At 36.6% G+C, this 18468-nt stretch overlaps 1 protein-coding gene across 2 annotated transcripts in view; it reads right to left on the bottom strand.

Moving 5' to 3' along the window:
* LOC306875723 (uncharacterized protein) overlaps positions 1–17895 on the bottom strand; it is a 31220-nt gene extending 13325 nt beyond the window's left edge. Inside the window, exon 1 of one of the 2 annotated variants that reach the window (XM_079426431.1) lies at positions 17549–17895. In XM_079426431.1, coding sequence (XP_079282557.1) covers positions 17549–17647 — 99 coding nt within the window. In that variant the 5' untranslated portion in view covers positions 17648–17895. The remainder of the gene's footprint in view (positions 1–17548) is intronic. The other variant, XM_079426432.1, reaches the window with a different exon arrangement.
* Between the last annotated feature and the right edge of the window lie 573 nt (positions 17896–18468).

Here is an 18468-nt window from a genome sequence, read left to right as displayed (position 1 = left end):
CAGCCATCACTGACTGTCTCGCGTAGCAGTCAGTATGAATGGACACCACTTGGATAAAGTCGTGTTGGATGCTGAGACTGACACACAGAGACAGATAGAAATATTTCTCAATCAAAAAGTTCTATATTATTACAGCCTTCTTGCAGGGTCACAAATGAACAAGGTCTCAATACAAAAATACCAATTGAAATGACTAAAATGTAGCAGATATTAAAAATGTGAGGGCAAACAAATGACAAATTTTTCTATGTAATCAAATATTAAATATCTTTCTGTGGCTATCTAATTATGGGGTTAATGCCAATGACAACATAAAAGTGACTTTCAGCAGTCACAGAAATTGGTATCGGCTTTCTCCGAGTTGATTGAAGGCGTCTGGAAGATTTTTTTTTCTCTTATGCTCACCAAAGCTGCATTTATTTGATCAAAAGTTCAAAAATACAGTAGAACAGAGATATTGTCAAATATCAAATATAACATTATAATGTGCTGATTTGATGTAAAAAATAAAGTTTCTTATAATGTTGAAAACAGTATTTGTGAAAACCGTGATGCATTCTTTTTGAGCTTACTGACCCCATACATTTGAACAGTATTGTATATTTAACATGTGTTTGCTGCTGTATAATATAAACCGATCAACCAATCATTTAAAAAAATTAGCCATTATTGTGTTATGACATCTTGTGCACTGATCACAGGTAGTTTTGAATATAGTATTGATTTAATTTAATTTAATTTAATATACAAGTCATAATTGTTTCTAAGAAACTGTTCCTAAGAATTTCATGCAAGTTCTGAAGTATGTGATAATAAATGGATGCCCTTTTTTTTATATAGTAAGGAAAAATGCCCTCACAAGAAAAAAAAAACAAAATAAATAATAATAAAAAGCTTATTTCTGACACTGTAACATTTTAAAAACAAAATGCTGTGGTAAAAAAGGAGATATAAGAGGCAGCAGTGAAATGTGACAATAGTGAAAAAAATGTAATTGTTGCACACATACGCTTAAAATATGACATTAGGCTCCATGTATCTAAATGATTTTAAAAAGCAATTTCACCCACGTCTAGACACTATTATAAGACCCACTGAGGAAGATCCTCTCTCATTCAAATACACCCAGTCACCTCACACATTACAGATACTGCAAATCAGTGACTGCTGTAGATCTGACTCTAGTTCAAAGGACACTGAGCACTACAAAATTGGATTTTACATGCCTTGCGTGTTATCTGTCCTCTAAACACTGACCTTCTCAACACACTTTATCAATCTCCACCAACAGAGTTTTAGCTACAACTATCACTTGTCAGTTAAAACTGTTTTCTGCTCACTCCACTTCATTATCTGTCTTCCTTTTCCTCTAAGTTATTTAAAAACAAACCTCCCATTGTCACCTGTTCTTTGAGCATTAATGACACCCTTATGACATTTCTAGATTAGGCACTGCTAAATGTAGCTTCACCAAAATAAACTGAAGCTGTCTGGCATGAAGTGATCAGCCATTCTTGAAATTAACATAGCTGGAACAACCGTAATAAAACAGTCTTCCAGAAATCATTCAGTCAACATTTCACATCTGTTCGGGCAACCCAGGATCTCCAGACCTGAAGGTGACGAAAGTGGTCTGTAATGTGATATTCCTCTCTCTCTCATTATGAGAGCACAAGAGGCCTTTGCATAAAGCACCTAGACAGGAACAGGGAAACAGACTCCAAACAGATCCCAACCCCATCTCACATGTCCAATACACACTTCCACAGAGCAAATCCATGACTAAAACAGCTCCCTACAGTACAGCAACACTATTTAAATGCTATAACTATATCTTAAAATAATCTAAACTAATGAAAATAAATGTTCCATTCTAATGAAGATAAATGATTTATAAAGCAAAATGCTGAATCACTGTTAAGCATTCCCATCAGTAGGACCATGCATGAGGGGCTAACAAGACAAACGCGATTCATCTATCACGCATTTTTAGGGGTTCGTGCACGTAGTGCAGAAACCCTATTGTAATTGTTAGGATTTTTATTATTATTATTATTATTATTAGGGGTTCGTGCACGTAGTGCAGAAACCCTATTGTATTTGTTAAGATTTTTATTATTATTATTATTATTATTATTATTATTATTATTATTATTCTGCCTTAAAACGAATCGTGCAGCCCAAACCGTAAGGGCTAGAGAGCTGAAACTTGGTCAGAAGGTAGTAGTCTTGCTCGCTACTCAGATACAAAGAATCGGCCAAATCGGCCAAACGGGGGCGCTACAGCGCAAAAACCTAAAATTTCAGACATTTTTGGCCCACAGTTGTAAACCGTGTGTCGTAGACTCAAAAACTTTACATCGTTGCAATCCTTGGGTTAGCCCGAACAAAAGTGGAGTCCGAAATTTTTGAGCTGCGACGCTTCCTTCTTGCCCTAAAATTGACCTATATCCCAGACCTACTTTTGCGAACTAGTCCTAGGTTTTTCGCCCGATCGGAACCAAACCAGTGCAGAAATATTCTGTGGACACTGAATATCAATAATTATCCAAAAAAAGTTGAAATTTTGATTTTCGGGCGATACAGTACTCCAATTAGCGTCTATGCTAACGTTAGCCAAATGTTGTTGGAAGTATAGCTCTGGAACGGAATGAGCTATATTCACCAAACTCGGTACACGTATGTACGAGCTCAATCTTTGGTCAAATAAAAAAAATTGCGAAGCTCTGCCACTTAGGGGCGCTATAAGACAGAAAAAACATATAAATGGTTATAACTAGGCAACCGTTGGTCCGATCGGCTTCAAAATTGGTACGCAGCATCTTGGTCCAAAGGGGCACAAGTGTATATGAGGACATTCACGTATCTGAAAAAACATGGCCGCCATTGGCCAAAACATTTCAAGCACCAATTAGACAAGGTTAACGGAGGTCGATCGGAACAAAACTCGGTGGGCATGTTCGACTCATGGCCCTAAAGGTCTGTAAGAATTTTGAAAGAAATCGGCCACAAGTTGGCGCTAACGAGATTTTTGCCTCTGTAATCACGTGGTGTTTTACATATCCACACATAATGCATATCATCTGATAGATCTCCTCATAATGAACAACTTTTCCTCTTGGACCAAAGCTGTCAATCAAATCGTTCATTAATTATTCAGAAATATGTCTAAAACCTACTTTTGCGAACTAGTCTCTGGTTTTTCACTCAATTTCGATCAAACCACTGCAGTAATAATCTCTGGACTCTCTAGATCAATAGTTATCGAAAAAATGTTGAATTTTGTCCTTTGGTTAGCCATAATTGGCTCATTTCAAAAAAGAGGTGTGGCCACACATACCCAACAGCCTATAAAACCTAAACGAAAACTTGAAACTTTACGAAAGTTGGTGAAAACATGTGTCACATGACTGTGAACAAGCAAGAAAAGTTTCATCAAGATCGGACCATAGGTGGCGCTATAACAGTCAGAAAAGCCATCAAAAACACAATATTTCAACTGTACATGAAATTAACTGTAAAAAAAACATCTTAGATATTCACAAATACATAAGTCATTCATATCACATGATAGATCTCATCATTCTGAACAACTTTGTCTCTAGGATCATTTCTGTCAATCAAACTGTTATTTAATTATTTGCAATTAGGTTTAAAACCTACTTTGGTGAACTAGTCGTAGGTTTTTCACCCAATCGCAACCAAACTACTGCCGAAATGTTCTCTGTCTAGGGCTTATTAATAATTATCAAAAAAATCTTTGAAACGTCAATTCATTTTTGTAATGGGGCCCAAAAACATTTAAAAGTCGAGGACCTATTTTACGAAAAATCCTATAACTCGTGAACGAAATGGGATATCTTCACCAAACTTGGTACATATATATAACAGTAGGAACGTTGGTCAAAAAACAAAAAATACCACTGATCTGCCACTTGGTGGCGCTATAAGATCGAAAAAACTGTAACTGGGTAACCGTTGGTCCGATCGACTTGAAACTTGGTACGCAGTGTCTTTGTCCGACGTGGCTGAAATATCTATGAGGACATTCGCGTATCTCAAAAAACATGGCCGCCATCGGCCATTAAAATTTGAGCACTTATTAGACAAGGTTAACGGAGGTCGATCGGAACGAAACTCAGTGGACATGTTCGACTCATGACCCCAAAGGTCTGTAAGAATTTTGAAAGAAATCGGCCACAAGTTGGCGCTAACGAGATTTTTGGCCTAGTGATCACGTGGTGTTTTACATATCCACAAATAATGCATATCATATGATAGATCTCCTCATTCCGAACAACTTTGCCTCTTGGACCAAAGATGTCAATCAAATCGTTCATTAATTATTCAGAAATATGTCTAAAACCTACTTTTGCAAACTAGTCTCTGGTTTTTTGGTCAATCTCGATCAAACCACTGCAGTAATAATCTCTGGACTCTCTAGATCAATAGTTATCGAACAAATGTTGAATTTTGTCCTTTGGTTAGCTATAATTGGCTCATTTAAAAAAGGACACGTGGCCACAAAAACCCAACAGCCTATAAAATGTAAACAAACACTTGAAACTTTACGAATGTTGGTGAAAACATGTGACACATGACCGTTAACAAGCATGAAAAGTTTCATGGAGATCGGACCATAGGTGGTGCTTTAACAGTGAAAAAGGGCTTCTGAAACACAGTATTTCTAAGGGAAATGACCTCAAATTGCAATAAAATATTAATAACATTCACTTATACACTACATCTTCATATCATCTGATAGATCTCCTCATTCTGAACAACTTTGCCTCTTGGACTAATGCTGTCAATCAAATCGTTCATTAATTATTTACAAATGTGTTAGAAACCTACTTTTGCTAACTTGTCTCTGTTTTTTTGCTCAATCTCGATCAAACCACAGCAGTGATGTTCTCTGGAGTCTCTGGATCAATAATTATCAAAAAATGTTTATAATTTAAGAGAGACTGGGCCAAAAATAACACTATAATAGTTATAAAGCTTAAAAACACAGTGTTGTATGAGAAATTGGCATTTATAACCACTAGATGGCAGCGGAAGACCACTAATGGCCTTATTAAACTGTAAAACAGCACTGTTCAATGGCTACTGAAGGATTCAAGTTAAAACATTATAAAATCACTGTTATAACATTTTAAACCTCATTGAGTCAAAGTTTACCATTTTGTTCATACAGACATATCAGCTTTTATAATTTTGCCAGATTATGATTACAGTGAAACCTAAAAATGACATCTAAACTCTTAAAAACTGAATAAGTGCAATAGGCTTTGTTACCTATCACTTATTTGAAATATCTGCATCTGCAACAAAATGTGTGTGCATGTATGTCTGTGTATGAGTGTTTCTGTGTGTGTTTGTGTATGTGTTTGTGTGTGTGTGTGTGTGTGTGTGTGTGTGTGTATACAAGTGTTTTTCTGTGTGTGTGTGTGTATACAAGTGTGTTTGTGTGTGTGTGTGTGTGTGTGTGTGTATGTGTGTAAGCAGGCTTTATGATTGTTATTGTGATGGTTTGACCATTTCATTTCTATGTGTGTGTGCATGTGTGTTTTTGTGTGTATGTAAATATGCTTATAGAGTATTAATAGGCTAGTTTAATAATTTTGAGATTGATATTATTTTGAAAAACATGCTTTTGTCAACTAGCTTTCAGTTTTTAACTCAAAATCAATCAAATCATTGCAGTGCTGTTCTTTAGACTCTCTAGGTCAATAATTATCAAAAAAATGTGATAATTTAACAGAGACTGGCCAAAAAATAACACTATTACAGTTAAAAAGCTCAAAAACACAGTGTTGTATGAGAAATAGGCATTTATAACCACTAGATGGCAGCGTAAGACCACTAATGGGCTTATTAAACTCTTAAACAGTACTGTTTATAAGTTGCTTATGGAGATGCTATAAAATCACTGTTATAACATTTTAAACCTCATTGAGTCAAAGTTTACCATTTTGTTCATACAGACATATCAGTTTTTATAATTTTGCCAGATTATGATTACAGTGGAACCTGAAAATGACATCTAAACTCTTAAAAAGCGAATAGATGCAATAGGCTTTGTTACCTATCACTTATTTCAAATATCTGCAACAAAATGTGTGTGCATGTATGTCCGTGTATGAGTGTTTCTGTGTGTGTTTGTGTATGTGTGAGTGTGTGTGTAAGCAGGCTTAATAATTATTACTGTGACCGTTTGACCATTTCATTTAAATGTGTGTGTGTGTGTGTGTGTGTGAATATGTTCATAGAGTATTAATAGGCCAGTTTAATCATTTAATTTCACTGTGTGTGCATGAGTGTTGTGTGTCTGTGAGCCTGCTCTCCATTCTGGATGTTTTTAACTGTCAGCCATACATCCAGGTTGGCCAACCTTAAAGGGTGTCAATTTCACGAACCCCGGTTAATCGCTGCTTGCAGCTATATTTATTATTATTATTATTATTATTCTGCCTTAAAACGAATCGTGCAGCCCAAACCGTAAGGGCTAGAGAGCTGAAACTTGGTCAGAAGGTAGTAGTCTTGCTCGCTACTCAGATACAAAGAATCGGCCAAATCGGCCAAACGGGGGCGCTACAGCGCAAAAACCTAAAATTTCAGACATTTTTGGCCCACAGTCGTAAACCGTGTGTCGTAGACTCAAAAACTTTACATCGTTGCAATCCTTGGGTTAGTCCGAACAAAAGTGGAGTCCGAAATTTTTGAGCTGCGACGCTTCCTTCTTGCCCTAAAATTGACCTATATCCCAGACCTACTTTTGCGAACTAGTCCTAGGTTTTTCGCCCGATCGGAACCAAACCAGTGCAGAAATATTCTGTGGACACTGAATATCAATAATTATCAAAAAAAAGTTGAAATTTTGATTTTCGGGCGATACAGTACTCCAATTAGCGTCTATGCTAACGTTAGCCAAATGTTGTTGGAAGTATAGCTCTGGAACGGAATGAGCTATATTCACCAAACTCGGTACAAGTATGTACGAGCTCAATCTTTGGTCAAATAAAAAAAATTGCGAAGCTCTGCCACTTAGGGGCGCTATAAGACAGAAAAAACATATAAATGGTTATAACTAGGCAACCGTTGGTCCGATCGGCTTCAAAATTGGTATGCAGCATCTTGGTCCAAAGGGGCACAAGTGTATATGAGGACATTCACGTATCTCAAAAAACATGGCCGCCATTGGCCAAAACATTTCAAGCACCAATTAGACAAGGTTAACGGAGATCGATCGGAACAAAACTCGGTGGGCATGTTCGACTCATGGCCCTAAAGGTCTGTAAGAATTTTGAAAGAAATCGGCCACAAGTTGGCGCTAACGAGATTTTTGGCTCTGTAATCACGTGGTGTTTTACATATCCACACATAATGCATATCATCTGATAGATCTCCTCATAATGAACGACTTTTCCTCTTGGACCAAAGCTGTCAATCAAATCGTTCATTAATTATTCAGAAATATGTCTAAAACCTACTTTTGCGAACTAGTCTCTGGTTTTTCACTCAATTTCGATCAAACCACTGCAGTAATAATCTCTGGACTCTCTAGATCAATAGTTATCGAAAAAATGTTGAATTTTGTCCTTTGGTTAGCCATAATTGGCTAATTTCAAAAAAGAGGCGTGGCCACACATACCCAACAGCCTATAAAACCTAAACGAAAACTTGAAACTTTACGAAAGTTGGTGAAAACATGTGTCACATGACTGTGAACAAGCAAGAAAAGTTTCATCAAGATCGGACCATAGGTGGCGCTATAACAGTCAGAAAAGCCATCAAAAACACAATATTTCAACTGTACATGAAATTAACTGTAAAAAAAACATCTTAGATATTCACAAATACATAAGTCATTCATATCACATGATAGATCTCATCATTCTGAACAACTTTGTCTCTAGGATCATTTCTGTCAATCAAACCGTTATTTAACTATTCGCAATTAGGTTTAAAACCTACTTTGGTGAACTAGTCGTAGGTTTTTCACCCAATCGCAACCAATCTACTGCCGAAATGTTCTCTGTCTAGGGCTTATTAATAATTATCAAAAAAATCTTTGAAACATCCACTCACTTTTGTAATGGGGCCCAAAAACATTTAAAAGTCGAGGGCCTATTTTACGAAAAATCCTATAACTCGTGAACGAAATGAGATATCTTCACCAAACTTGGTACATATATATAGCAGTAGGAACTTTGGTCAAACAACAAAAAATACCACTGATCTGCCACTTGGTGGCGCTATAAGATCAAAAAAACTGTAACTGGGTAACTGTTTTTCTGATCGACTTGAAATTTGGTATGCTGTGACTTTGTCCGAAGTGGCTTAAATATCTATGAGGACATTCGCGTATCTCAAAAAACATGGCCGCCATCGGCCATTAAAATTTGAGCACTTATTAGACAAGGTTAACGGAGGTCGATCGGAACCAAACTCAGTGGCCATGTTTGACTCATGACTCCAAAGGTCTGTAAGAATTTTGAAAGAAATCGGCCACAAGTTGGCGCTAACGAGATCTTTGGCCTAGTGATCACGTGGTGTTTTACATATCCACAAATAATGCATATCATATGATAGATCTCCTCATTCTGAACAACTTTGCCTCTTGGACCAAAGCTGTCAATCAAATCGTTCATTAATTATTCAGAAATATGTCTAAAACCTACTTTTGCGAACTAGTCTCTGGTTTTTTGGTCAATCTCGATCAAACAACTGCAGTAATAATCTCTGGACTGTCTAGATCAATAGTTATCGAAAAAAGTTTGAATTTTGTCCTTTGGTTAGCTATAAATGGCTCATTTCAAAAAGGGCACGTGGCCACACATACCCGACAGCCTATAAAATGTAAACGAAAACTTGAAACTTTACGAATGTTGGTGAAAACATGTGACACATGACCGTTAACAAGCATGAAAAGTTTCATGGAGATCGGACCATAGGTGGTGCTTTAACAGTGAAAAAGGGCTTCTGAAACACAGTATTTCTAAGGGAAATGACCTCAAATTGCAATAAAATATTAATAACATTCACTTATACACTACATCTTCATATCATCTGATAGATCTCCTCATTCTGAACAACTTTGCCTCTTGGACTAATGCTGTCAATCAAATCGTTCATTAATTATTTACAAATGTGTTAGAAACCTACTTTTGCTAACTTGTCTCTGTTTTTTTGCTCAATCTCGATCAAACCACAGCAGTGATGTTCTCTGGAGTCTCTGGATCAATAATTATCAAAAAATGTTTATAATTTAAGAGAGACTGGGCCAAAAATAACACTATAATAGTTATAAAGCTTAAAAACACAGTGTTGTATGAGAAATTGGCTTTTATAACCACTAGATGGCAGCGGAAGACCACTAATGGCCTTATTAAGCTGTAAAACAGCACTGTTCAATGGCTACTGAAGGATTCAAGTTAAAACATTATAAAATCACTGTTATAACATTTTAAACCTCATTGAGTCAAAGTTTACCATTTTGTTCATACAGACATATCAGCTTTTATAATTTTGCCAGATTATGATTACAGTGAAACCTGAAAATGACATCTAAACTCTTAAAAAGCCAATAAGTGCAATAGGCTTTGTTACCTATCACTTATTTGAAATATCTGCATCTGCAACAAAATGTGTGTGCATGTATGTCCGTGTATGAGTGTTTCTGTGTGTGTGTGTATACAAGTGTGTTTGTGTGTGTGTGTGTGTGTGTGTGTGTATACAAGTGTGTTTGTGTGTGTGTGTGTGTGTAAGCAGGCTTTATGATTGTTATTGTGATGGTTTGACCATTTCTATGTGTGTGTGCATGTGTGTTTTTGTGTGTATGTAAATATGCTTATAGAGTATTAATAGGCTAGTTTAATAATTTTGAGATTGATATTATTTTGAAAAACATGCTTTTGTCAACTAGCTTTCAGTTTTTAACTCAAAATCAATCAAATCATTGCAGTGCTGTTCTTTAGACTCTCTAGGTCAATAATTATCAAAAAAATTTGATAATTTCACAGAGACTGGGCAAAAAATAACACTATTACAGTTAAAAAGCTCAAAAACACAGTGTTGTATGAGAAATAGGCATTTATAACCACTAGATGGCAGCGTAAGACCACTAATGGGCTTATTAAACTCTTAAACAGTACTGTTCATAAGTTGCTTATGGAGATGCTATAAAATCACTGTTATAACATTTTAAACCTCATTGAGTCAAAGTTTACCATTTTGTTCATACAGACATATCAGTTTTTATAATTTTGCCAGATTATGATTACAGTGGAACCTGAAAATGACATCTAAACTCTTAAAAAGCGAATAGGTGCAATAGGCTTTGTTACCTATCACTTATTTCAAATATCTGCAACAAAATGTGTGTGCGTGTATGTCCGTGTATGAGTGTTTCTGTGTGTGTGTGTTTGTATGTGTGAGTGTGTGTGTAAGCAGGCTTAATAATTATTACTGTGACCGTTTGACCATTTCATTTAAATGTGTGTGTGTGTGTGAATATGTTCATAGAGTATTAATAGGCCAGTTTAATCATTTAATTTCACTGTGTGTGCATGAGTGTTGTGTGTCTGTGAGCCTGCTCTCCATTCTGGATGTTTTTAACTGTCAGCCATACATCCAGGTTGGCCAACCTTAAAGGGTGTCAATTTCACGAACCCCGGTTAATCGCTGCTTGCAGCTATATTTATTATTATTATTATTATTATTATTATTATTATTATTATTATTCTGCCTTAAAACGAATCGTGCAGCCCAAACCGTAAGGGCTAGAGAGCTGAAACTTGGTCAGAAGGTAGTAGTCTTGCTCGCTACTCAGATACAAAGAATCGGCCAAATCGGCCAAACGGGGGCGCTACAGCGCAAAAACCTAAAATTTCAGACATTTTTGGCCCACAGTCGTAAACCGTGTGTCGTAGACTCAAAAACTTTACATCGTTGCAATCCTTGGGTTAGCCCGAACAAAAGTGGAGTCCGAAATTTTTGAGCTACGACGCTTCCTTCTTGCCCTAAAATTGACCTATATCCCAGACCTACTTTTGCGAACTAGTCCTAGGTTTTTCGCCCGATCGGAACCAAACCAGTGCAGAAATATTCTGTGGACACTGAATATCAATAATTATCAAAAAAAAGTTGAAATTTTGATTTTCGGGCGATACAGTACTCCAATTAGCGTCTATGCTAACGTTAGCCAAATGTTGTTGGAAGTATAGCTCTGGAACGGAATGAGCTATATTCACCAAACTCGGTACAAGTATGTACGAGCTCAATCTTTGGTCAAATAAAAAAAATTGCGAAGCTCTGCCACTTAGGGGCGCTATAAGACAGAAAAAACATATAAATGGTTATAACTAGGCAACCGTTGGTCCGATCGGCTTCAAAATTGGTATGCAGCATCTTGGTCCAAAGGGGCACAAGTGTATATGAGGACATTCACGTATCTCAAAAAACATGGCCGCCATTGGCCAAAACATTTCAAGCACCAATTAGACAAGGTTAACGGAGGTCGATCGGAACAAAACTCGGTGGGCATGTTCGACTCATGGCCCTAAAGGTCTGTAAGAATTTAGAAAGAAATCGGCCACAAGTTGGCGCTAACGAGATTTTTGGCTCTGTAATCACGTGGTGTTTTACATATCCACACATAATGCATATCATCTGATAGATCTCCTCATAATGAACAACATTTCCTCTTGGACCAAAGCTGTCAATCAAATCGTTCATTAAGTATTCAGAAATATGTCTAAAACCTACTTTTGCGAACTAGTCTCTGGTTTTTCACTCAATTTCGATCAAACCACTGCAGTAATAATCTCTGGACTCTCTAGATCAATAATTATCGAAAAAATGTTGAATTTTGTCCTTTGGTTAGCCATAATTGGCTCATTTCAAAAAGGAGGCGTGGCCACACATACCCAACAGCCTATAAAACCTAAACGAAAACTTGAAACTTTACGAAAGTTGGTGAAAACATGTGTCACATGACTGTGAACAAGCAAGAAAAGTTTCATCAAGATCGGACCATAGGTGGCGCTATAACAGTCAGAAAAGCTATCAAAAACACAATATTTCAACTGTACATGAAATTAACTGTAAAAAAAACATCTTAGATATTCACAAATACATAAGTCATTCATATCACATGATAGATCTCATCATTCTGAACAACTTTGTCTCTAGGAGCATTTCTGTCAATCAAACCGTTATTTAACTATTCGCAATTAGGTTTAAAACCTACTTTGGTGAACTAGTCGTAGGTTTTTCACCCAATCGCAACCAATCTACTGCCGAAATGTTCTCTGTCTAGGGCTTATTAATAATTATCAAAAAAATCTTTGAAACATCCACTCACTTTTGTAATGGGGCCCAAAAACGTTTAAAAGTCGAGGACCTATTTTACGAAAAATCCTATAACTCGTGAACGAAATGAGATATCTTCACCAAACTTGGTACATATATATAGCAATAGGAACTTTGGTCAAACAACAAGAAATACCACTGATCTGCCACTTGGTGGCGCTATAAGATCGAAAAAACTGTAAATGGGTAACCGTTAGTCCGATCGACTTGAAACTTGGTATGCTGTGTCTTTGTCCGACGTGGCTGAAAAATCTATGAGGACATTCGCGTATCTAAAAAAACATGGCCGCCATCGGCCATTAAAATTTGAGCACTTATTAGACAAGGTTAACGGAGGTCGATCGGAACGAAACTCAGTGGCCATGTTTGACTCAAGGCCCCAAAGGTCTGTAAGAATTTTGAAAGAAATCGGCCACAAGTTGGCGCTAACGAGATTTTTGGCCTAGTGATCACGTGGTGTTTTACATATCCACAAATAATGCATATCATATGATAGATCTCCTCATTCTGAACAACTTTGCCTCTTGGACCAAAGATGTCAATCAAATCGTTCATTAATTATTCAGAAATATGTCTAAAACCTACTTTTGCGAACTAGTCTCTGGTTTTTTGGTCAATCTCAAACAAACAACTGCAGTAATAATCTCTGGACTCTCTAGATCAATAGTTATCGAAAAAATGTTGAATTTTGTCCTTTGGTTAGCTATAATTGGCTCATTTAAAAAAGGACACGTGGCCACAAAAACCCAACAGCCTATAAAATGTAAACAAAAACTTGAAACTTTACGAATGTTGGTGAAAACATGTGACACATGACCGTTAACAAGCATGAAAAGTTTCATGGAGATCGGACCATAGGTGGTGCTTTAACAGTGAAAAAGGGCTTCTGAAACAGTATTTCTAAGGGAAATGACCTCAAATTGCAATAAAATATTAATAACATTCACTTATACACTACATCTTCATATCATCTGATAGATCTCCTCATTCTGAACAAGTTTGTCTCTTGGACTAATGCTGTCAATCAAATCGTTCATTAATTATTTACGAATGTGTTAAAAACCTACTTTTGCTAAATAGTCTCTTTTTTTGTTCAATCTCGATCAAACCACAGCAGTGATATTCTCTGGAGTCTCTAGATCAATAATTGTCAAAAAATGTTTATAATTTAAGAGAGATTGGGCAAGAAATAAAACTATTATAGTTAAAAAAGCTTAAAAACAGTGTTGTATGAAAAATTGGCTTTTATAACCACTAGATCGCAGCGTAAGACCACTAATGGCGAATAGGTGCAATAATCTTTCTTACCTATCACTTATTTCAAATATCTGCAACAAAATTGTGTGTGTGTGAATATGTTCATAGAGTATTAATAGGCCAGTTTAATAATTTAATTTCAGTGTGTGTGCATGAATGTTGTGTGTCTGTGAGCCTGCTCTCCATTTTGGATGTTTTTAACTGTCAGCCATACAGGTTGGTAATAAAATGTTCATATATATTCATTTATACACTATATCTTCAAATAATATGATAGATCTCCCCATTCTGATCAACTTTGCCTCTAGGATCAGTGCTGTCAATTAAACTGTTATTTAAGTATTTGAGATTACTTAAAAAACATGCTTTTGTCAACTAGCCTTCAGTTTTTAACTCTGAATCAATGAAATCATTTCAGTACTGTTCTCTAGACTCTCTGGATCAATAATTATCAAAAAATGTTGATAATTTAAGAGAGATTGGGCAAAAAAATAACACTATAATAGTTATAAAGCTTAAAAACACAGTGTTGTATGAGAAATTGGCTTTTATAACCACTAGATGGCAGCGGAAGACCACTAATGGCCTTATTAAGCTGTAAAACAGCACTGTTCAATGGTTACTGAATGATTCAAGATAAAACATTATAAAATCACTGTTATAACATTTTAAACCTCATTGAGTCAAAGTTTACCATTTTGTTCATACAGACATATCAGTTTTTATAATTTTGCCAGATTATGATTACAGTGAAACCTGAAAATGACATCTAAACTCTTAAAAAGTGAATAGGTGCAATAAGGTTTGTTACCTATCACTTATTTTAATTCTCATTCTGATCAACTTTGCCTCTAGGATCAGTGCTGTCAATCAAACTGTTAAGTATTTAAGATTACTTAAAAAACATGCTTTTGTCAACTAGCCTTCAGTTTTTAACTCAAAATGAATCAAATCATTGCAGTACTGTTCTCTAGACTCCCTGGGTCAATGATTATCAATTTTTTTTTTATAATTTAATAGAGATTGGGCAATAAATAAAACTATTATAGGTAAAAAGCTTAAAAACACAGTGTTGTATGAAAAATTGGCTTTTATAACCACTAGATGGCAGCGGAAGACCACTAATGGCCTTATTAAGCTGTAAAACAGCACTGTTCAATGGTTACTGAAGAATTCATGATGAAACATTATAAAATCACTGTTATAACATTTTAAATCTCATTGGGTCAAAGTTTACCATTTTGTTCATACAGACATATCAGTTTTTATAATTTTGCCAGATTATGATTACAGTTGAACCTAAAAATGACATCTAAACTCTTAAAAAGTGAATATGTGCAATAATCTTTGTTACCTATCACTTATTTTAAATATCAAACAACTGTGTGTGTGTTAGCAGGCTTAATGATTATTACTGTGATAGTCTGACCATTTCATTTATGTGTGTTTCTGTGTGTGTGTGAATATGCTTATAGAGCATTAATAGGCCAGTTTAATCGTTTAATTTCAATGTGTGTGCATGAGTGTTGTGTGTCTGTGAGCCTGCTCTCCATTTTGGATGTTTTTAACTGTCAGCCATACATCCAGGTTGGCCAACCTTAAAGGGTGTCAATTTCACGAACCCCGGTTAATCGCTGCTTGCAGCTATATTGGTAATTATAATTGCCCATTTTTTTTTTTTTCTACCCTAAAACGAATCGTGCAGCCCAAACCGTAAGGCCTAGAGACTTGAAACTTGGTCAGATCGTAGAGCTCAATTTGGGGAGAACGTATCAAAGTCTCAGCCCAATCGGCCAAACGGGGGCGCTACAGCGCAAAAACATAAAATTTCAGACATTTTTGGCCCACAGTCGTAAACCGTGTGTCGTAGACTCAAAAACTTTACATCGTTGCAATCCTTGGGTTAGCCCGAACAAAAGTGGAGTCCGAAATTTTTGAGCTACGACGCTTCCTTCTTGCCCTAAAATTGACCTAAATCCCAGACCTACTTTTGCGAACTAGTCCTAGGTTTTTCGCCCGATCGGAACCAAACCAGTGCAGAAATATTCTGTGGACACTGAATATCAATAATTATCAAAAAAAAGTTGAAATTTCGATTTTCGACCGAAACGGTACATCAATTAGCGTCTATGCTAACGTTAGCCAAATGTTGTTGGAAGTATAGCTCTGGAACGGAATGAGCTATATTCACCAAACTCGGTACAAGTATGTACGAGCTCAATCTTTGGTCAAATAAAAAAAATTGCGAAGCTCTGCCACTTAGGGGCGCTATAAGACAGAAAAAACTTGTAAATGGCTATAACTAGGCAATCGTTGCTCTGATCGACTTCAAAATTGGTATGCAGCGTCTTCGTCTGAAGGGGCACAAGCATCTATGAGGACAATGGTGTATCTAAAAAAACATGGCCGCCATTGGCCAAATAATTTAAGCACCTATTAAACAAGGTTAACGGAGGTCAATCGGAACGAGACTCGGTAGGCATGTTCGACTCAGAGCCCTAAAGGTCTGTAAGAATTTTGAAAGAAATCGGCCACTAGTTGGCGCTAACGAGATTTGTTTGGCTCTGTAATCACGTGGTGTTTTACATATGCACACAATATGCACATCGTTTGATAGATCTCCTCACAATGAGCAACTTTGCCTCCAAAACCATTGCTGTCAATCAAATCGTTCATTAATTATTTAGAAATTTGTTAAAAACCTACTTTTGCGAACTAGTCCCTGGTTTTTCACTCAATCTCGATCAAACCACAGCAATGATATTCTCTGGAGTCTCTAGATCTATAATTATCAAAAACATGTTGAATTTTGTCCTCTGGTTAGCTATAATGGGTCATTTAGAAAAGGGACTTTGCCACATATACCCAAAAACTTATGAAGCCTAAACGAAAACTCAAAATATGTTGATAACGTATGTCAGATGACTCTTAACAAGCAGTGTTTCACTGTGTGTGCATGAGAGTTGTGTGTCTGTGAGCCTGCTCTCCATTTTGGATGTTTTTAACTGTCAGCCATACATCCAGGTTGGCCAACCTTAAAGGGCGTCAATTGCACGAACCCCGGTTAATCGCTGCTTGCAGCTATATTTATTATTATTTTTTTTCCCTTATTTGTTTACTATTGAAATGCTGTTGTATGCATTTGTCAATTTTATTTAATTTCTGTATTTTCATAAATGGGTGTGTATAGAGTATTTACAGAGTGTTAACCTTTAGTTTTAGTTACTTTTAGTAATTTAGCAGACGCTTTTATCCAAAGCGACTTACAAATAAGAAAAAGTAAGTAAAGCATTAACTTATATGTTCGGCAGAGATTTATTTATTTTTTAAGTTTACACTTGTGAACTTGCACGTTGTGATCAGAATCATGCACATAAGATTTAGTCATCCATAAGTTTCTCTGCTTTCTATTCGTTTCTATAAAGAACACTAATAATATGCCATACCAGATATAATAGCGCGTATATGGATGCTGTAAACAAGGCGCATATAAGCATATATTGAATGACTGTCACTGCTGTCAACAGCGTTCAGCTCCGCATAAAACGCCACTGTAGTGTTCGGCACTCATTTTGGCCGTGGATAGATTTAGTACGGGATTTAAAGTGGAAATTTATCTAGATTTTAAGCCGATTTGAAGCCGTTGACACTGAATTTGACTCGCGCCTTTGCCCGTGGCTCAACCTGAGCTAACTTAGCCGTCAGAAAGTTACAACGAGTGAATACAGCCTTCTCTGTCCAGCGGGAAGTTGGTGTTTTAAGGCGAACATGCCGTAAAATCACCCTTGGGACTATTTCTTTGGCCTTATCCTATGAATTATACACGTGTGTGCAGTATTTATTAAAGACAGTAATAGCGAAATGCTACGTCGCTAGCAAGATGGCATCCGCAGCTCTGCTACAAACACTCTCTCACCTCCTCCACTCGCATGTCAATAATCCTTTCCACTTCATATACATCTTCTTCATCCTGTTCGCTGTCTCCAGGCTCCGCTCTCTCGGCTCCGGAAGCCATCTATGCTTTAACTAAGCAAAATATTGGCGCTATGTGTTGTATAGATGCGTGCTAATAGTATGCAGCCGAACTATTGCACATTCACACTGATACAGCAGCAGCACAGTCGGTGATAGTACTCGGTGTTGCCAGATCGCGCAAGAAAGACGCACAATATGGCCTGGAATAAACACCCCCAAGGGTGCGTATGGTGAGCGGACGTGGCAACATGGGGAGTACTACAACCGGAGGAGGATCCCTCTCTGTTTGTGTGTGTGTGCATGTTTATGTGGTTTATGAGGACACAAATTTGTATAATGACATGGGTATGACAGAGGTATTACAATATGAAGGTGGTTTATGAGGACACTGCCTATGTCCCCGTAATTCAAAAGGTTTAAAAAACATACTAAATTGTATTTTTTTGAAACTCTAAAAATGCACAAAGTCTCCTGTGAGGGCTAAGTTTAGGTGTAGGGTTGGTGTAGGGCAATAGCACACACAGTTTGTTCAGTATAAAAACCATTACGCCTATGGAGAGTCCCCATAAACCACAAAAACCAACGTGTGTGTGTGTGTGTGTGTGTGTAAACCGTGACATGATATGACTGAGGTTATCTACTCCCAGGGCTCAATTTATCACAGGCGACAGAAAAATTAGGCAAAGTGACTTTCGCTAAAGTAGATCTTTTTACTTTTCAAGATGTTAAACATTTAAAATAAATATTTCATTTACATAATGAATGAAATCAAATATTTTTTAAAAAAGCCTAATAACTTAAAATAATATAGGCCTATTTGTTTATAAATAAAATAGCATTTTCGGTATCACATTTTAGTAA

The sequence above is a fragment of the Barbus barbus genome, assembly GCF_936440315.1.
Source record: "Barbus barbus genome assembly, chromosome: 10".
NCBI lineage: Eukaryota > Metazoa > Chordata > Actinopteri > Cypriniformes > Cyprinidae > Barbus > Barbus barbus.
The sequence above is the reverse complement of the archived record's forward strand: the minus strand, read 5'-3'. Positions and strand labels throughout refer to the sequence as shown.